Source organism: Leptinotarsa decemlineata, unplaced genomic scaffold (assembly GCF_025532065.1).
Source record: "Leptinotarsa decemlineata unplaced genomic scaffold, Ldec_3_MD MMD2_P_RNA_scaffold_12, whole genome shotgun sequence".
NCBI classification, from domain to species: Eukaryota; Metazoa; Arthropoda; class Insecta; order Coleoptera; family Chrysomelidae; genus Leptinotarsa; species Leptinotarsa decemlineata.
The window spans coordinates 10,638,752-10,661,619 of NW_027412526.1; the positions used below are offsets into that span (position 1 = coordinate 10,638,752).

Consider the following 22,868-nt stretch of genomic DNA (forward strand, 5'->3'; position numbering starts at 1 on the left):
GCACGCAACCACAAGTTTCCGAATCTAAACGATACGGAAATTCTGCACTATGAAAGAAAGGGTTGCAAACTCAATTATTTAGAATCCTTAGAAATTCACAAGCATGAACCTGTTAAATGATCAAATCGATTTAATTTACTCTCCGGTTTTTGACTTGGCACTGTAAATTGAGGTACTCAATCAAGTCAAGTACCTGTATTTCTATTAGTACCTACAGGGGTGGTATATAATGGCGAATGTAATGAATCATTGTTAGTTTATCGTATAAGTTGAAAATTGTCCGTATAGGACGAAACTGCAGTAACGTTAGTTACAAATGAAAGTGGTAAAAAACATAAAAATTTTCATTTCTCTTTCCATTATGATTTCCTACCACGTAGTAACGGCTACATCCATCAATTTATTGAAATAACAAAAAATCTCTTTTTCTGGTTCATTGCTTCCATATTTGTCTCTAGAACGAATATTTCAAAATTTGGCCTTCTGTATAATTGTTGACCCGTTTTTTCATTTTTCCTGCAAATCGTTGTTTCAAAAGTTATTGAGGGTGACTCGTTTTTAATTCAAATAAATTGTAGCTCCCGAACCATAAGCTTCAGACCATATGTTTAATACTTTGTTGAAATCTGCTCATCATGGAATATCTGATAATATGACATATAGACATATTTATTCAGACATATTTACAAGATAATTTTATGCTTTGCACTAGGTGCATTATCTAAGCCAATGGCTTGTATTACAACTCACCTTGTGCTAGAGAGTCATTTTTCAAAATATAAAAATAAAAAAAAATTATAAATTAAATTTAAATGATTGAATACCTAATAATAATATTGGTTGGTAGATACAATCAAAAAAGAAAAAGAAGGGAAAGAAGAAACTACGATCAAAGATCATAGAGAGAGAGAGAGAGAAAATTGTTGTTGCAAATACTACGTGTGGTGATAACGACCTGTTTTTCACAGTGATTCAATGCATAGGTACATGTATATCAGTAAACAATGTTTCCAAGCTTGACATAATTCTCTTCAACGAATATTTTCAATTCTATAGAGAGTTTAAGTTTCGATTTGATTTTTCGTATGTACTCGGGAACCATGTTGAGAAGTTTTGGGCGAAAATAAGTTATGAATCATTGTGGTAGAGACTTTTTATAAAAAGGAACAGACACTAGATTATTAGAAATAGACCTCGTATTGTAGGAATGACTAGTATATGTGTAGGTTTTGGTTTTCATCATCCAATGTATACATTGGTATATATAAATTTGTTTAAGATTCAGTAAGTTAGCTTCACGATATAATTCATTTGTGGAAATTGGTTTTGATTTTTTAAGTATAATCTTTATTATTGTGTTTTGAGTAGTTTATAGATTACATAAGGCTGTTTTGTACATACCCCCCCAAATAATGACACAGTAACGTATAATGGACTCTGCTAGTGCATTATACACCATAATGGTTCTCCTGGTTAAAATATCTCTCAGCTGATAAAATTTACGTATAAGTTTGTGAAGTCTCAGAATTGTATATGATACATGCTCAGACCATCGAAGGTGTTGGTCTAAGATTACACTCAGGTATTTGATTTCATCAATTTTTTTATCTCAATGGACCATCAGTTCCCTCACACCCTCATACGACTGAGAGGAATGAAATTTGAACTGGCTAACCCAATAACCATTGAGGTTATCCGGGTATACATCCAGTGGGGTCCAATAACTAAATTATAGTTCGACATGTACAGTGTATATGGTCACAAGTTCCTTTTTTTACTGTGATTCCCTCAAACTCTGGTTGGTCTCTAATATCAGCACTGAATGTGATAAATTTTGTTTTATCGGTATTTATGGTTAAAAGACTGCCACCAATGTAATCGAAATATATACTTAACTCTCGTTCGGCTTGTTCGTACACTTTTGTCCAAGAATCTCCAAAAAACATGATCGCTGTGTCATCAGCTTATGAGATTACTGAGCTTTCGGTGTTTCTCAGTACTCCAATATTGTTAATATAAATTAGGAAGAGTATGGGCCCCATTACTGTTCCTTGGGGTACGCCTATGGTGATTGGAAGGGTTTTTTTTTAATCACATGAATATAATGTATAAATAATGTATAATGTATAAATGTATAACATTATAAGATAAATCATTACATTTCAAACTTAACTTAAGGTACTTAAGGTAGAGATTGTGTCTGAAAAGGACGACCTAGGCACAGGTGCCTGTTGTGTCTTTGTCCATTTCAGACAATAGAATTATATAACAAAAGGAAAGAAAAGCGATATGTAGAGGTAGGTAGTTACAAGAGGCAGACAACCTGGAACAGAGACCAGTAAGTGGAATATTACGAAAAATACTAATTAACTAATTAATTAATTAATTAATGAGGAACAATATAAGATTATGATTAGATGATTGGAAGAGGGATTCAGATGATTTCTCAGAAAATATTGAATTGTGTAGCACTGTTGAAAATAAGCTTCTTTATTTCATATTTAAATTTATTTTTATTGCCGATTTTTTTAATGTCAGCTGGAATAATGTTAAATAGTTTCGGTTCATAATAAAGGAATGATCTTTGTGTGACAGCCTTTTTGAAATGATTGACTTCGACGTTAAGATTAGATGCTGCTCTAGTATTGAGGGGCTTTCTCGGAAAGTGCTCATGATTTTGATGCATTCGCAGGAGACACTGGTAGATGTAGGTTTGTCTTATTTGGAATAAATTAGTATCCTGATAAAGTAATTTAGTAGAGAAGAGTTTTTTTTTTGTGAAGTATAATTTTTAGTAAAGTGTTCTGAGTTGTTTGTAAGTTTTGTAGTGTGCTTGTGAAAGCACCTCCCCAAATTGTTATGCAGTATCTTAGGGTAGATTCAACTAGCGAGTTGTATAACATAATAAGATTTTTTCGTGTTAGAATATCTCGTAGCAGATAAAATTTGTGAATCAGAGCTCTTAGTCGTTTTAACACATAGGTAATATGGTCAGACCACCTGATATGCTGGTCAATCATGACACCAAGGTATTTCAAGACTGAAATTTTTTGCAATTCAGGGCAGTTACAACCATAAAAATCCTCGCATTTGGGAGAGTGTAATTTGATTTTTATATTAGGTTGATCGCTTATCGTAGGTGAGAAGGTGATATATTTCGTTTTCGCAACGTTTAAGCTTAATAAGTTGTGATCCAACCAGATTTTTATATTTTTCAGATCCCTTTCAGTTTTTTTTGTAAACTTCATCCCAGCTTCTCCCAGTGAATATAATTGCTGTATCGTCAGCATAGCAGATCATTCGACCTTCAAAGTTATTAATGTTTGCAATACTATTTATATATATTAGAAAAAGTATGGGACCCAGTACTGTTCCTTGTGGCACTCCTGTCTCAATTATTGATTTATTGCTCAACTTATCACCTATCTTTATCCTCTGTGCTCGATTGTTCAGATAGTTTTCAAATAGACTTAGTGATAATCCTCGAATACCGTAATTACACATTTTTTCTAGTAATTTGTTGTGGGTGACAGTGTCGAAAGCCTTGGCCAAATCAAGGAAGACCGCTAGGCATTTATTCGATTTGTCCAAGGACCCCACCACCTTACCAACAAAATTCAAAATGGCATCCTCCGTGTTGTAATTCTGCAGAAATCCATATTGACAGCTGGTTATTATGTGGTGTTTATCCAAAAATTTGATTAGCCTTGTCTTAAGTGAATGTTCGAATAGTTTTGCGAAATTATTAATAACAGAGATGGGCCGGTTGCTATAACAGTTTTTGATTTTCACTCTCTGAGTTCTATCCTGGAGATAATTTTCAAATAAATTAAGTACTGTGCCTCTTATCCTCGATCTTTCCAATCTCTGTAATAATATTTTGTGTTCCACGGTGTCGAATGCCTTGGCCAGGTCTAGAAATATTGTTAGGCACTTATTATTGTCATTAAGATTAGCCAAGACATCTTTCACCAATTGGAATATAGCCTGTTCTGTGGAAAAGCCTTCTCGGAAACCAAATTGCGAACTCAGTAAAATATTATTGGATTCTAGGAATGTGAAACAATATAGGGTGATCCGTTTAAAAAAATTGGTCACTGTGTATACTATTCTTGACGTTTTTTTAAATTTTTCCTACAAATCATTGTACCAAATGTTATTAAGGGTGGCTCGTTTTAAATGGAATGAACTGTATGTGAATAAACATAAAAATTTCATCAACTTGATCTATTCAGGTGATCTTGCCGAACGCCACGCCAGAATTTTCGCCGATGAGGATCTTGAGACTTCTCGTAGGAGAGCAGAGAAACACATCAAGCAAGACCACGTATTCGACTCGAGGGGAGCTCGCATAAGCAGGGCCGGAGCCTTGTTGGCCACCATGGAAAATGATATTGACGATGAGGTGCGAAGATTTTTCATGTAGATTAAAACATGTTTCTGATACAGATATATTTCTAGTCCACTGACTTTCATCTCTTCCATTTGGTATTGCAGATAATTTTATAAAAAGATTCACCGGAATTCTGCATGAAGTGTTGAAAATATCACAGCTGATGATTTTAAATTCATATAAAACGTGTGTGATGGAATTGGCGGATACTTGATGAGAATCTATAACGTATTCAAGTATCACTTTAGTTTGGGTATGACCTAATTCAAAATTCAAACATTATAAAATAAATTTTACCAACTGATTCAATGGCCATGTACCAATGTACACATTAGAAAACATATTCAACAGAGGGGAGACATCCAATTCTATTTGGTCATTCAGTAAATTTTCATAATTGTCGAATCTATTAGTTTCCAAGCCTTCCAAGAGCTTGAGTTTCAAACTTATCTCTTCTAAATGATACAGCATAGTCGTGAGTAAACTTATACTCCTCTGCCACAAAAATGGTTTGCAAAAGTAGAATTGGTCTCCACATTCTAGAAACTACTTTTATGTTCTTTCATTCTTTGGGGAAAATTCCTTCTCGTTTGGCCAATACTCAGATGAAATTATTAGTGGAAGATCTAATCATTGGAACTTTTGTATGTGGCGGTAATTGTGAAGAATTGACGCATTCCTGTAAACTATTCAGTGAAAATCTCACAATTAGAGTTTTACTTGAAAACATAATAAACTTGTTTATTGAAATATCATGAATAGAAACACTCACACCCTCAATACTTATTATGTCTTATAGCAGAGGAAAGTATGTGAACTTGAAATTAATCTCAATGAACTTCAGAAAATACTAATTCACTAGTTTTGTTAGTAATAAAATCCAGAAATAACTGGATATTATTGTTGGCCGTTCTCTGTTGGAAATTGTGCATGCTGGAAAACTGTTCATTAACTGTTTGTGTATTGTAATGTATTCAATTTATAACCGTGCCTATTTGATGTGCCCGTTACGTTTTAATACATTGTTGAAATTTTCTAGCTTCTCTTCGATTATTATTTGTGAAATAATCTGATATGGCAAGTTTTGAATAATCAACTACTGAATAAATGATTGTTTTCAAATGTTTGTGGTCGAATTCTAATACCATCTTTACCCGAACGATTTAAATAAGAATATCTACCACAGAAAATATCCTGGAAAATTTGAAAATATACAGTGCATTTCTCTAATGTCGCCTCCCATTTTATTTTTTGAACGGGTCAACTCGAAAAAATAGAAATTTGGAATAATGAAATAAATGCATGAATACTTTATTTTTAAGTGAAATTGACAGATGAAACTTTTAAGATTGTGAATGGGCGCCATCTGGGAAAAAAATTAAATGGAAAGGGGAATCTGGTGACACGTCATTTTGAAGCTCATGACGAATACTTCATAACCCTACAATATAAAGTCAATATCTTCACCTACTACAAAATGGCGGAACATTTGATTTCCTGAAGACATACACATTAATATCGATATTTCTAGAAATATTCCTTTTTATCTGCCATATGGCAATTCCAACAACCCGAAGAGGTTTGTTAAGTTATTTTCACGACAAAGAAAATCATTGTTCAGTTGGAATATCCTCATTTAGTTATCGGTTTTACTAGTAGAAAGGAACCACGTCATCAGTCTCTAAAATGGTCAATTATCGTCCATTGGAAGAAAAAATAGAAGCGATTTTTATTTACGGTGAGACGCGTAACTTTCAGGTTTTCAACAAAAGTTTTTCGAGTCGTCCTATCTGTAGAAAATATTTGAGGGAACTTGTATCCAAATTCACAACTGCCGGTAGTGTACATAACAAAAAGCCTCTAGATCATCCGTCCATTCCGGAAGAACAACAAGTGCAAATAATTGGTGAGATGTTAGTAAATCCTGAACATTCTATTTATTCCTTCGCGAATGTTTGTGAGGTGTCTCCTTCTACTGTGTGGAGACTTTTGATCGAAGAACAGAATTCTGCGAAATCATGTTTTAGTGATGAATCATGTTTTAGTGATGAATGTACATTATTTTTTAAACGGCAGTGTTCACAGACAAAATTGCCATTATTGGAGTGACACCAACTCTCATGATTTCCGGTAAACACATACTCAAAATCCAGAAAAAAATTACGTTTGGGCAGGAATTGGGAAACCATATTGTAGGACCTCTATTTATTGATCGAAATATAACAGGCGAAATGTATTTGAATATGCTGGAAACTACTGTTGACCATCTCATCACTGAAATCGTCGAAACAAATCCTAATGAATTCGATATGGATATTGTACTCCAACAAAATGGAGCACCACCACATTACTCCAGACAAGTGAGAAACTATTTGGATACTACTTTTTCCGGTCGTTGGATTGGCCGTCGAGGTCCTAAAGAATGGCCAGCCCGTTCGCCAGATTTGACACCTTTAATTTTTTTTATGGGGCTATTTGAAGCAAAAGGTGTAAGAAACTGAACCTGTTTCAATATTAAATATATCTCAGAGAATAATAAATATTTGTAGAGATATTGACGTTACTGTGTTCGCAAATATCGGCGTGAAATATCGGATAGGCTGTTCATATGTTCAAGGCAACCATTTCGAACATCGTCTGAACTGACCTCGAACTTATTACCTTATATTATGTAGTTGAATGTCAATGTATTCAGGCAATTATTAGAAGTTCCGCCATTTTGTAGTAGTTGAAGATATTGACATCATGTTCTAGGGTTGTAAAGCATTTGTCAGGAGCTTTGAAAAAATGTGTCCCATGTGTTCCAAGATGGCGCCCAGTCGCCATATTGAAAGTTTCATTTGTCACTTCCACTTCAAAATAAAGTATTCATGCATTAATTTCATTATCCCAAATTTCAATTTTTTAAGTTGACCCGTTCAAAAAATAAAAAGGGGGAGGACAATAAAGAAATGCACTGTATACTGTTAAACATGGTAAAACTAGAAAAAGAAGAGTGTGGTAGATGGAGAACTGATTTTTGTGGTAACCTTTTTATTGGAACTGAAAATTTCAAATTCAACGAAAAATTGAAGTCGATTTATTCACTTCAAAATTATTTTTACCACCAACGAGCTGTCTCTCCCTTCTGCCCCCCTTCTTCTGCAGGATACGTTCAAGAATCAGTTACCTCTTGCATCTTCTTGCCTCATTAAAATGTGTAAACCGTGTCTTCAGCTACAAAAAAATGAAGAAATCTAGCAATATCAACTTCTCCAACTGATAAAATTTGGGAACATTTTTTGCCTTTTAACTTATTTTCTATTATTACCAGATATCCTTCTTTGTTTCAATTAGGCTTTATGATAAGATCTTTTTCCAATCTCAGAACGTGTAGCGTGTGATTCCCTGTGTGAAAAGTCTTAAGGTTATATCCTACGACCAGAAAGCTTATCAAATATGGTGGCATGAGCAACACCTGAAATGGTACCTAGATGACGCCTTCGTATGGAAAGATGTCATCACCGCCTTCAGACTTGTCCTTTTTAGAAGAGTCAAGCGTTTCAGCCTAGCACCACTGATGATTCCTCGAAAGGTTTAAACAGCACTGTCTGATGGGGATCCTAAGTTAACCTAGTTGCTTTGCAGTTGAGATAAAGGATGAATCTTATTTGGTGGCCGATGGCGAAGCTTGTTTTTGATGTTCATCAAAGCAAAATAATAAAGTAAAATTCATCTCCACCATTGATCTTTCTGTGAATTTGGGAATAGTTTGGAAGATTGAAACATCACTATTCACCATTGCCATCAAGATCTAATTGATATCTCACTATATCCATATACAAATCTGGAAAGAGTTTGGAGCTACTTCACATACACGTCTCTTCCTGAGATGCTTTGTTTTGCAAAAACCACTTGTTCGTGATATATTTAATTCGAGCCCTTCGCCATTGTCTATGGTTTGTCTATTTTCAACCACAGACTCATTAATGTACTGTCTAGTCATGAGATATAAGTTTACCAGTTCTGTGGTGATTCCTCTTAGGAGATCCTTTTGACTCTACCGGAAGAGCCTGCACCCTGTTCGGGAACATGGCCAGGACGACAATTCTCTATCTCTATGGGAGGTTATTGAGGCTTAAAGATTTGCTTTCCAGTTTCTCATTCGATGCTCAATATTATACAGGGTGTCCCTGGATCCTCTTTTCCTCTCGGTAATGTATAGATGGGGTCAAAATATCACCAGTACTTCATATAACTTTTTTTCCTAAAATCCTTCGTTACCAAGTAACGGGCCCTCGAAGTTACAAAATGAAAAATGTTTTTCTTTGATAACTTTTCAAGTGAATATTCAAAATCATCCAAATTTTGGTAATTGACTAAACAAATGAATTCCTTCGATGAGCTTTCATGCAGTAGTCAGTTGTTTTGCTACAAAGTCAGGAACGGACTACCCCCGATGGTCCACACCCCAAAACTTTGAAATGACAGATATTTTTCAATATTTTTCAACAAATTAAGGTTACTTGGACAATTTTATGAATAAAAGTACTCGTGTGGAAAGTCGATCGGAGCAACGAGTCTTGATAAAAATGTAGTTTCACTCGACGACATCAAACCCGCTCGTCCACCATTATTTGAAATGAATAATTATCAAAGCAGAAATAATAATGATAACGTTAATTCAACAACATTTATCCTGAGATGTCTACCATTATTCGAAAATATTAGTTTTTAAGGAAAATGGAAATGATAGGTAAAATGTTCATAACGAATTTTTATAATGCAAACACGTTTAACTAACGAAACTCAAGAGCAAACAGAAATGAAAAATCCGCTACAGAAACTGCTCGACATGACCACCTTCTCTCTCTATACATTTTCTTAGTCTGCGAAGACACCCTCTCTGTACTTGAAATAGCATTCCAGGGTCGTTTCGTATGGCTTCACAATGTAATGTTATTCTATTCAACAATGCATCTCTTGTTTGAATAGGTGTAGCGTAAACAAGGCTTTTTAGATGCCCCCACAGAAAGAAATCCAATGGATTTGAATCCGGAGACCGCGATGGCCATGAATATGGCCCACCTCTACCAATCCATCTATTGTGGAAAATATGGTTCAGATGGTCACGCACAATCAAACTAAAATGAGGAGGAGCGCCATCATGCATAAACCACATATCTCTTCGGGTTTGCAATGGAACATGTTCCAAAAGTCCATTCAAATCGTTCTGAATGAACTCCAAATAACGTTCTCCATTCAATCGGTCCTGTAGAACGAATGGTCCTATAAGATGGTTTCCTATGATACCAGCCCAAACATTCACGTTGAATTTCCGTTGGTGTTTGGTTTGCAATATCCCATGGGGATTTTCTTCGGCCCATATATGGAGATTATGAGAGTTGATAACTCCATCTCTACTGAAACCTGCTTCATCAGTGAATAAAACTCGATTAATAAAAGTCATATCCTCTCTTTGCCTATCCATGAACCAATTGGCATATTCCAGTCGTGCTGGAAAATCTTGAGGTGTCATGGCATGTACCTTCTGGATGTGAAATGGGTGGAGCAGTTGTTCCCCAATTATTCTATGAATAGTGGACTTGGATGTATGGAACTGTTCTGATAGATTTCTGATGCTCATTGAAGGATCATCAGCGACGGCTTCCAAAATATTTTCCTCCAATACAACGGTACGTACAGTCCTAGGAGCGCCCTCACCACCTCGTTTTGGCAAAACTGTACCTAGAATAATATGGAAATAAAACAACGTGCTCAAATTAATTATCAATTATTACATACCTGTCTCCCTCAAGCTGCGATCGACACGCTCGAATGTTTCTCTTGACGGTACCGTTCGATTGGGAAAATGCTCGGAATACAGACGACGAGCTTCTGCAGCATTACAAAATTCTCGTCCATAAAATACATGCATATCTGCATATTCATTGAATGTAAACTGTTCGGCCATATCAAAAAAATTCAAAATATCCTATAGAATATTGACAATACAATGATAGTCATATGACAACGCACCACTCAACAAAACAAAATCGCATTTCAGTTTTTCATTTTTTATCAAAACTTTCTAAAAGGTTTTTTTGTCAACATCTGTGAAAGAAATAGAACATAATTATTCCCTGGATATTTTTCACCTGATCATGTGCAGCCGTTTTTGTAGTTCATTCGTTTGCTTTTTATTAGTATAGTAAATATTTTTTCCGATGTGCGTTTTTTCAGCTAAATTTAGATTCGTGTTAAAGAATTTCTCCCATAAAATTATAATTATCAGTGAAACTCCTCAACAGTTCAGCTGTGAAGAAGAATTTGAAACATTCGAATGTTGAGTTTCATGAGATTCAGATAACTGATCAACACGAAACGTGATTATTCCACACGTATTATGTACATACAAAATATGGAATGAATTCGATATTTCATAGTAGAGTAGCTTGTTGGTTTAAAAACACCACGAATCTACAGAACTTGATATTTCTTTTGAAAAAATATCTGCTATCACAATTGTGACTTAAATTTCCATATAGGTACTGTACTTTTTGTTTACGACTTCATTTTAGCATACTTTGTATTATTCCTGTTATAAATGTTGTTGAATTAACGTTATCATTATTATTTCTGCTTTGATAATTATTCATTTCAAATAATGGTGGACGAGCGGGTTTGATGTCGTCGAGTAGAACTACATTTTTATCAAGACTCGTTGCTCCGATCGACTTTCCACACGAGTACTTTTATTCATAAAATTGTCCAAGTAACCTTATTTTGTTGAAAAATATTGAAAAATATCTGTTATTTCAAAGTTCTGGGGTGTGGACCATCGGGGGTAGTCCGTTCCTGACTTTGTAGCAAAACAACTGACTCCTGCATGAAAGCTCATCGACGGAATTCATTTGTTTAGTCAATTACCAAAATTTGGATGATTTTGAATATTCACTTGAAAAGTTATCAAAGAAAAACATTTTTCATTTTGTAACTTGGTTACGAAGACTTTTAGGAAAAAAAGTTATATGAAGTACTGGTGATATTTTGACCCCATCTATATATTCCCGAGAGGAAAAGAGGAAGTCCAGGGACACCCTGTATAACGTCCAATTCTATACCTTTCTTGATTTGAAGGGCTCCATTGAATACATTCCTTGAATTCTTCTTCGTATCAACATCAATCTCTTCGATCAGCCATCGAACTGGTGGTCTTTCATTTAGCGCTTCCTATCTTTGAATTCGAATAAAACAGAGTATGTGTGAGATATCATCGAAATTTTGTATTTGTTTGAAAGACAAATTGATGTCTTTAGGTGTGGGTTATGTTGGTTTTGAGGACCGTTGTGATTTGTGGCTTATTCGCATACACCTGCGACTTGAGAAAGCCCCACAAGAAAAATCTAACGGGGTCAAATCGAACGATCTCGGTGGTCAGTTCACATCACGCTCAAGTGAGATGACCATGCCCTCAAATTGCTCGTGCAGACTATCCAATGTGGTATGAGCTGTGTGGCATATGTCCTGTTGAAACCACATGTCGGTGGTGTCCGGATCATCAATTCAAGCCAGAAGAAGCTGGTAATCATCGACCTATAGTACTCGCATTTGACACAGATGGCCTGACCATCCTACATTGGACGCTCTTGGATCTCATGTGGATTTGTTTTGTCCCAAATTCGATCATTTTGTTTGTTCACGTACCCAACCATCCAGGCTGAAAATGAGGGCCCTATTGGGCCTCATTAGGGTCAGTTGCCAACTGCTCCAGAACCCATTCAGCGAAGACACGTCGTTGTCTACGGTCGTTTACCTTCAGTTCCAGGGTCAGTTGAATTTTGTATGGGTGCAGGCCTAAGTCAAGACGCAAAATTTGCCAAGTTGTGGTCTGCCGAAGGCCGAGTTCTTGTGAGCGACGCGAAATCGACTGCCTCAATTTCTCCTGCACACTCTCACAGACAGCGGCGATGTTTCCGGCAGATCTTACGTTTGTTCAACGTACGGGTGTTTGTCGATCGTTTACTGAACCAGTGGACTCAAATTTATGCACCACATCGCGAATAGTCCTCTCGTTGCCTAAACAGAACACCCATTTTGATAAAACAATTTTATTATTTGCACGTGTTATTGAATGCTATATCCATCCATGGTGATTTGGTAAAACACACTGAGTAAATGACAACTAATTTGACAGATGTAACTTCAACAAGATGGCCGTTATCAATTGTGAAAGTTCGGAAGCAGTATAGTTCAGTACTGAATGATAGTGTTCTCCTTATAGTCGGAGTTTCCATCTTTTTGTTGGAATATTTTCCAACTCACAGACAGCACTGAGTTCAATACTTTCGTGACTGATTTTTTTTTATTTTTCATCTGTTTAATATTAAGGTGAAACTTGAACAGTACAAAAAATTACACATAATATTTATTCTGTGATACAAATATTTCAGAAAACAATACAATTTACCTCTGATGAAAGTCTATAGTATGGTTAATTCTAGAATAATCCGGAACAATTAGGCAAAGGTACAAAAATATCTTTGCAACTAACAATATTGTGATTTATTGAGTTGTTATCTTTGTTGTTTATAACAAAACTTACAATATTTTTTTGTAGAAGTCAACGTTTCTCAAAAACTTGGTGAAAATTATTAAATTCATGTTTTCTCAAAAAATGAAATATTTTAGGAACCAGAAAAGCTGTAATGAAATATAATTGTTGTGCATCATACATTTGTTTACAAAAAAGGGTAATGATTTATTTCGTAGAAATAACTGTTTTTTCTACAATTCGGTAAAACTGTACTTCTTTTACGGTATCACAGATGTAAAATATTAGATCCACAATACTGAATTTAAAAAATATTGTAGAGTTGGCTCTCATGTGAATATATCTAAATAAAAGAGCGACTCCTGTCATTTTCCTCATCCACAATTAAACATGATCTCGTAAAGTTTATCGGATTCAATCCATCAATTTCTCTTCAACATATTTTTTCCAGTACAACATTGTGGATAATTTCTTAAAAAAAAACATTTTGTATGTCATATCGTTGGTAACATTGACAATGTAAATTATTATGTAAATTTTAAAAAACGGTAACTTCTGCAATATAAGTTACAGAGATTTCTAGAGAGGATTTCTAGTTACTTCAAAATGACGAACTGTTAATTCCGAACTGACCGGAAAAATTGTATTTCGTTTTTGTTTGTGCAAGTGATAGGTAATGTATGTAATATGCCAGGTTTTCATTTTGTTTTGTAGAAACAGTTATTCCAAACTAACATTTTTTATTGTGTTTGTTCAGAGTGTAACTAAAAAAATACCAATAATTCAAATCAATGGAAAATATTCGTGTATTTTATCATGAACGTAATATTTTCCTATAATGTTCGTATTTCTTATTTTTATTCACTTCGATTTAGAATTAACTATTTATACACAACAGTTATTTTTTCAATAGTTTCTTTTTACAATTTTTTTTGTGAAAATTCTGATTACATTCTTCATTTCAAGTAACTGAAATAACCTACTTTTTTCTTTGTATGAGCTCAGGTCATAACTGAACTCAGTATAGGAGGTCTGTTGAAAAAATTGGAGAATTTTCATTTTTCTCAAAGAATATTCATTTATTCATTCATTTCTGTTTTTCTCCTTCAAAGTAGCCCACTCAGTAAAATACACCTGTGCCAGTGCTGTTCCGAATCCTCGAAGCAGTTCTGATATGCAGTTTTTGGTATGCCCTTGAACTCCCTCAGCGATTCGGTTTTTATCTCCTCGATCGTCGGAAAACGCCGTCCTTTCATGGGTTTCTTCAATATTGGGAACAGGAAGAAGATGTATGGGAGCGAATCGGGCGAATACGGTGGTTGAAGCATGATTACGGTGTTATTTTTAGTCAAAATATTAGGAACAAGCAATGACTAGTGACCAGGTGCATTATCGTAATGTGAAAGCCATGAATTGTTTTCCCACAATACCAGACGTTTTCTTCGTATTGCTCCTCGCAAGCTGCGCATAACTTCAAGATAATACTCTTTTCTGACCGAACGACCATGTACCAAAAACTCCTTATGCACGACGCCACGTAATCGAAGAGAACAGTGAGCAAAACCTGTTCATATGATTGAACTTGGCATGCTTTTTTGGACTGTATGTTTATGGATTTATATGGCTTCACGTACAAGCCGACTGTGGTATCCGTGATCGGGTGTAAGTAATTTCACATCTTCAAACAGTATCGTATGATCTCCTTCACTGAACACGTGTTCCGCTACTGCCGATTTTTCTATTTGACCTAATCTACAGTTTCTCCGATGTTCATTTAGCCTTGTACCCATGGATCTTTTGGTGGTACCGATATAAACTTTTCTGCAGGTGCGTGGTATACGATATACCCCCGCAGCTGTTAGCGGATCTTTTCTCTCTTTCACAGATCTAAGGCTTTGTTGTATTTTCCTGGTGGGCTTGAACACTGTTTTTATATTATGCTTCCTTAGGATTTTCCCGTACCCTAGGGATGTACGGTAGAAACGCACGTGCAACCGTTTGAGTTTCCTCCCTATTTTGACTTATAGAAGTCTTCAGTTTCATGACCTTGTTGATCTCGGTTACACTGTATCCATCCGATCTCAAAGCCACTTGGAGATATTCCAATTCTTCTTGTAGGTGTTCCGGTTCACATATTCTACGGGCACGTTCCGTCAGGGTGTTGATGATTCCCCGCATTTGACTTGGATGATGGTTCGAAAGTGCCACGCCTTTCAACGAGTACATCTAGAAAAGCTAGTCGTTGTTCCTGTTCAGTTTCCATGGTGAATTTGATGCTAGGGTGTTGAGCATTTATGTGGTTCTAACTCAGAGTACAATCACTGTATGCCACTGTCGACATTTCAAGTATTTTCAAGCATTTGATTCCATTCTCACACAAAATGTGATGCAAATTTTTCAATCCATTTTTTTCAATAGCAGAAAATCGCGGATCACGCAAAACATTCCTAACTCTAACCAAATAAACAAACAGGACAAACTGAATAAAATCGTTCAAAAAAATAGCTAATCGAATGTACATAGCCGGCGAAATGTGAACATTCACCTGATTTTTTGAACTGACCTCGTACAGTATCCGTAATTTTTTTGGTGGGGCGTATGTCATATCATTTGCGTGTTTATATAGGTCGTAATTTCTAGTAGTAGTAAATGCTACAGTGTCACTAAGGTTTCTTACTTTTCTCTCACCATTTCTGTTATCCCTCTATCCTTCTTATTAATTTTTCATATATTTCACATTTTGACATGATTTTTCTTTAAGATCTTCTACATTCAGCGTGTGTATTTTCGACAGATTTTTTCATGGCCCATATTGTACTTTCTAATAGAAATATTGACCTGATTCCTGTACTGATTTGTTAATAATCGAGAAAATGAAACTCTTCAATTCATTTACGTATGCTAAACTTCTGCCACATTCTCAATAGTTTTCGTCTGTCCTTCTTTGCCGTTTCATCATAATCACTGATAGTTTATGAGTGCAAAGAATATCCATTTTCTGTAATTTGGTGCTGAATTATACGTTTCTGTTTCCAACGATAGGTATAACATAACATAACTGATCAATTCCTTTCAAATTGGCGGCGTGAAAGCCATTTTCTAGAAATTCAATATGGCGCCACTATGTCGTCATCTATGGAAATATTGTTGATATAAGACAGAGTTTTCTCAATTTTTCATAATAAATTCAACGATTTTTAACCGATACGAATGTTTGTATTTTTTTATTTTAATTCACTTTTTCAGTTCATTTATCTCAGAAACCTCGATAAGAAACTTTTCCAACATAAAAATGTACCTTTTATACTACAAAAAATATCAGATATACCATACGATTCCTTTTTTTGTGTCAGCGGAAAAATATATTTCACCAATTTATACAAGGTGTCCCTGGACTTCCTCTTTTCCTCTCGGGAATGTATAGATGGGGTCAAAATATCACCAGTTCTTCATATAACTTTTTTTCCTAAAATCCTTCGTTACCAAGTAACGGGCCCTCGAAGTTACAAAATGAAAAATGTTTTTCTTTGATAACTTTTCAAGTGAATATTCAAAATCATCCAAATTTTGGTAATTGACTAAACAAATGAATTCCTTCGATGAGCTTTCAACCAGGAGTCAGTTGTTTTGCTACAAAGTCAGGAACGGACTACCCCGATGGTCCACACCCCAAAACTTTGAAATGACAGATATTTTTCAATATTTTTCAACAAATTAAGGTTACTTGGACAATTTTATGAATAAAAGTACTCGTGTGGAAAGTCGATCGGAGCAACGAGTCTTGATAAAAATGTAGTTCCACTCGACGACATCAAACCCGCTCGTCCACCATTATTTGAAATGAATAATTATCAAAGCAGAAATAATAATGATAACGTTAATTCAACAACATTTATCCTGAGATGTCTATCATTATTCGAAAATATTAGTTTTTAAGGAAAATGGAAATGATAGGTAAAATGTTCATAACGAATTTTTATAATGCAAACACGTTTAACTAACGAAACTCAAGAGCCTCAAGAGCAAACAGAAATGAAAAATCCGCTACAGAAACTGCTCGATATGACCACCTTCTCTCTCTATACATTTTCTTAGTCTGCGAAGACACCCTCTCTGTACTTGAAATAGCATTCCAGGGTCGTTTCGTATGGCTTCACAATGTAATGTTATTCTATTCAACAATGCATCTCTTGTGTGAATAGGTGTAGCGTAAACAAGGCTTTTTAGATGCCCCCACAGAAAGAAATCCAATGGATTTAAATCCGGAGACCGCGATGGCCATGAATATGGCCCACCTCTACCAATCCATCTATTGTGGAAAATATGGTTCAGATGGTCACGCACAATCAAACTAAAATGAGGAGGAGCGCCATCATGCATAAACCACATATCTCTTCGGGTTTGCAATGGAACATGTTCCAAAAGTCCATTCAAATCGTTCTGAATGAACTCCAAATAACGTTCTCCATTCAATCGGTCCTGTAGAACGAATGGTCCTATAAGATGGTTTCCTATGATACCAGCCCAAACATTCACGTTGAATTTCCGTTGGTGTTTGGTTTGCAATATCCCATGGGGATTTTCTTCGGCCCATATATGGAGATTATGAGAGTTGATAACTCCATCTCTACTGAAACCTGCTTCATCAGTGAATAAAACTCGATTAATAAAAGTCATATCCTCTCTTTGCCTATCCATGAACCAATTGGCATATTCCAGTCGTGCTGGAAAATCTTGAGGTGTCATGGCATGTACCTTCTGGATGTGAAATGGGTGGAGCAGTTGTTCCCTAATTATTCTATGAATAGTGGACTTGGATGTATGGAACTGTTCTGATAGATTTCTGATGCTCATTGAAGGATCATCAGCGACGGCTTCCAAAATATTTTCCTCCAATACAACGGTACGTACAGTCCTAGGAGCGCTCTCACCACCTCGTTTTGGCAAAACTGTACCTACAATAATATCGAAATAAAACAACGTGCTCAAATTAATTATCAATTATTACATACCTGTCTCCCTCAAGCTGCGATCGACACGATCGAATGTTTCTCTTGACGGTACCGTTCGATTGGGAAAATGCTCGGAATACAGACGACGAGCTTCTGCAGCATTACAAAATGCTCGTCCATAAAATACATGCATATCTGCATATTCATTGAATGTAAACTGTTCGGCCATATCATAAAAATTCAAAATATCCTATAGAATATTGACAATACAATGATAGTCATATGACAACGCACCACTCAACAAAACAAAATCGCATTCCAGTTTCTCATTTTTTATCAAAACTTTCTAAAAGGTTTTCTTGTCAACATCTGTGAAAGAAATGGAACATAATTATTCCCTGGATATTTTTCACCTGATCATGTGCAGCCGTTTTTGTAGTTCATTCGTTTGCTTTTTATTAGTATAGTAAATATTTTTTCCGATGTGCGTTTTTTCAGCTAAATGTAGATTCGTGTTGAAGAATTTCTCCCATAAAATTATAATTATCAGTGAAACTCCTCAACAGTTTAGCTGTGAAGAAGAATTTGAAACATTCGAATGTTGAGTTTCATGAGATTCAGATAACTGATCAACACGAAACGTGATTATTCCACACGTATTATGTACATACAAAATATGGAATGAATTCGATATTTCATAGTAGAGTAGCTTGTTAGTTTAAAAACACTCCGAATCTACAGAACTTGATATTTCTTTTGAAAAAATATCTGCTATCACAATTGTGACTTAAACTTCCATATAGGTACTGTACTTTTTGTTTACGACTTCATTTTAGCATACTTTGTATTATTCCTGTTATAAATGTTGTTGAATTAACGTTATCATTATTATTTCTGCTTTGATAATTATTCATTTCAAATAATGGTGGACGAGCGGGTTTGATGTCGTCGAGTAGAATTACATTTTTATCAAGACTCGTTGCTCCGATCGACTTTCCACACGAGTACTTTTATCCATAAAATTATCCAAGTAACCTTATTTTGTTGAAAAATATTGAAAAATATCTGTCATTTCAAAGTTTTGGGGTGTGGACCATCGGGGGTAGTCCGTTCCTGACTTTGTAGCAAAACAACTGACTCCTGCATGAAAGCTCATCGACGGAATTCATTTGTTTAGTCAATTACCAAAATTTGGATGATTTTGAATATTCACTTGAAAAGTTATCAAAGAAAAACATTTTTCATTTTGTAACTTCGAGGGCCCGTAACTTGGTTACGAAGACTTTTAGGAAAAAAAGTTATATGAAGTACTGGTGATATTTTGACCCCATCTATACATTCCCGAGAGGAAAAGAGGAAGTCCAGGGACACCCTGTATAATAACTAAGCTGTTGCGCTTGATATTTCTAAGTCCTTTGATCGTGTGTGGCATGAGGGTTTGCTGGTCAAACTTCGATGCGATAGCTTGTATCATTTTTGTGTACCCCTCTCCAGCTCCTTGAAAGAACGTTCCCTGAAAGTGGCCGTCGATGGATATCTCTCGAATACTTTTACCATCAACGCTTGTGTTCCCTCTAGATCCATATTGTCTCCAACCCTTGACTTATTGGAAAAAACCATGAATCCAATATATTACTTTGCTGACGATAGCACACTTGTCTAGTCACTCTATTTGGATTCCATGACATCTTCACCGGCAACAGGAGGTTGCATATCTTGTTGAGGATCTAAAGGTGATTTCGAATTGGGGTGAAAATAACCAGGTTCATTTCAATGCCACAAAAACCCAGGCATCGGTTTTCTTAAAGAAGATAAACTGGATATAATAATATCAGGTCAGACAATTCCGCTTTCTGCTTCGATGAGTTTGTTGGGGGAAAATGGATACCAATATGTCTTCACACAATCATGTCTTCACACAAGCAGCAAAGGCTGCTTCTCAAAAGTTTGGAACACTGTTCTGAACCAGAAATCTGTACACACCTCAGCTACTTTTGATACTTTTAAGAACTCGTTCATCTGGAGAACTGGTTTTGTGTGAAACGTTTTCCAAATGATGGCAGCACACTTATCTCGTCATTCCATTAGGATTCCAAGACATCGGCTGCGGATGGACATTTTCACCAGAAGCAGGAGGTTGCATATCTTGGGATAAAAGTAACCAGGTTCAATTCAATGCTTCCAAAACCCAGGCATCGGTTTTCTCCAAAAAGATGAATATCTTCGAACCGGATATAAAAATGTCAGGTCAGACAATTCCGCTTTCTGCTTCGATAACTTTGTTGGGGGTTGAAATGGACACCAATATGTCTTGGCACAATCGTGTCGCTGGAATTGCAAAAGCTGATTCTCAAAGGCTTGAAACAGTTTCGAAATAGAAAACTGTACACACCTCAGCAACTTTTGATGCTTCATAATGCTTAGATCAGATCTTCTTTGAAGTATTGTTCTCATGTATGGAGCTCCGGTCACATACATATCCTGAAGGTGCTGGATTCCATCCAGGAAAGAGCCATTCGCCTGATTGGACACGCGAACATCACCTGCAACCTTCATGGTCTGGAATATTGAAGAAAGGTTGGAGATTTGTCTTTCTTCTATAGATACTTTCACAGGAAGTGTTCAAGTGACTTGGCACATTTGATTCCAACAAGAGCGGTACATATCAGTACATCTCGAACTCCACGAAATCCATCTTGATTTTGTTCAGGTTGAAAATCTCCTCCCGTACCCTTTCGACTGTTTCTCGTCAGGAGGACGAGTGGTTCATAACTTAAAGTGTTTTTGGTAACGGCATAAAGGTCAATGACATCTATGCCGCTCTGGCCTTGTGTACCTCTTCCTGACTGGGGTGTTGATGAACAAACTGTTCATTTTAACAGACGTCGTGGGGCCTTCACTCAACCGAGCGACGGGCCTTCTGAATCGAGGGGGGTCGTCTATAGTGTAATCTACAGCTTCCCTAACTAATGGGTTATCATGAGTTTCCGCTGACTCGAAAACTCTCTGATTCCTCAACTGAATGGACTGCTGTATGGTTAACAGCTTCAAATCTCTGCGGATCTCGAACTCGTCTGTTCAAGAACTCTTTTATTTGGAGAACTACGTTTATGTGGAATAAACGTTCAGAGAACGTTTTACCAAATACTTTCGCATAAGCACCGCTCTAAGAGAACCGCTCTGAGGATTTTCCTGTATTGCTTGTGTTTTGTCCTTAAAAAAATAGAAGTATTATACCAAATAACGATAAACAATTTTCTCTCCTTTCACAAATTCACCGAAACCGTTCGCTATTGATGGCTGTAAAACAAATACTGAATAACGCAGCGTCTTCAAACTTAAAACATATGCTTTATAGATTGTGTACTTTCTGATATCGTGATATTTTTTTGAACATCTACTGCCATCTCCAGATTAGGCCAGGTACTTCTGGGACCACCCAAGTAGTAACTAATAATATGTATCGATATTTTAATAATATTCACATTTATGCAAGGTCGATAGTTACAGTTGATTATTTGCAACCGTGTGCTTCCATTTTTGTTCATTGTAGGATTATCAAGTCCCCTTCCATTTTTCCACCGTTTTGATAATCGTATAATAAAATAAAAAGTAGATTGATTACTGACAATTGAAAATAATTAATATACCAATAAATTTATTTTAACATCTTCTAGGTGGCTTAGCTTGTTTTAGAAATAACTCACATTTTGTACTGCTTGGAAGAAATAACGCTAGTTCTGCCACAGAATAAAATGTTCACATGAATATTAACCAGCATCAATACCAACATTATTTTACAAGTACCTATATTAACGCTCTTTATTTTAGACTGCCGCTTCCATCCGCCATCTCAGAGCCAAAAAGAAGGTCTCAATTATCGACGATGTCGATCTAGAATCAACATCGAACAATCTCAAAACCAACCGCCTCCTGGGGAGATCCGAGAAAATCCTAGATAGTGTCGGAATAAATGAAAATTCTGCTAGGAGAATGTTGGAAGACGACACCGCCATGAAACGCAGAGCTTTGAAAGTGACTTTCGAACCCGAAGCAGACGATTTAACAAAATGGACGCCGCTGGAAAACAACGTTTCGTCCGTCAGATCGAGGAGGGAAGAAGTGAGGAGTGTCAGATCTAAAGTTGCAGATGATTCTTCGTACATCAGATCCGAAAGCGGAGCAGCTCTGAGAGCTAAACAATCCAGGGAAAGATTGAGCGACATTGAAGACGAGATGGCGGCCATGGCAGAGAAACAAGCCGCTAGGGAAGCCAGGGTTGCTAGATTGAGAGCTTTAGTTGCGGAAACAGAGCAAGAGTCCGCAGAGTTCGAGTTGTCCCAAGCTAAAGCTGAGAGAGCTAGCGCTAGAAAAGAACAACGTTCCGAACATTTCTAAGTTTTTACTTTTTATACTGAGTAGGTTAAGTCTCTGTTGACGTTTTCTTATAGGGCTTCACCAGAAGAGAATCCTGCATGAAATTTGATTCAGTTTGTCCCAAATTATCGCATAATAGTATGTGTTTCAGTAGTACTTATTAAAATACGCATTTGCAGGAAAGGAATGCATTTATTAAAAATATACTGAAGGCCATTGGTCGTTTTTGATTTATTTCACATTGGAAATCATCAAGATGTATGCAAACAATTCGAATTATTATTGTGAAACTATTTTGTACACGTATTTTGAACCGAATAGGTGAGTTTGGAGGTTATCAATAAAGAGAAGAGTTAGCTTTTATTGAAATTTATTGATTACTAGTTTTAAGTCAACCAGGTTATGTTGCTGAAAATACCTCAAGTCGAAAATAAACTTCAAATACATTTTCCCCCTTCTCCATGTGAAATATTTTGTCAAATCTTCTCGCCCTACGACACTTTTGATACAGAAACAAAAGAGAAATCCAATAAATTTCAGCATTTTTTTTAAAGAAGTACTGAGTACATGTGTACAAAGTTGGGTCAATCTCATTTACCGCGTCGAGAGTTTT

The 22,868-nt window shown here is 36.0% G+C and overlaps 1 protein-coding gene across 2 annotated transcripts in view; it reads left to right on the forward strand.

Annotated features, from left to right (window-relative positions):
• LOC111514857 (uncharacterized) overlaps positions 1-22,618 on the forward strand; it is a 47,529-nt gene extending 24,911 nt beyond the window's left edge. For both annotated transcript variants that reach the window (XM_074173988.1, XM_074173992.1), the window contains exons 3-4: positions 4,236-4,405; positions 21,710-22,618. In XM_074173988.1, the coding sequence (XP_074030089.1) occupies positions 4,236-4,405; positions 21,710-22,276 (737 nt within the window). In that variant the 3' untranslated portion in view covers positions 22,277-22,618. The remainder of the gene's footprint in view (positions 1-4,235; positions 4,406-21,709) is intronic.
• Positions 22,619-22,868: the final 250 nt, after the last annotated feature.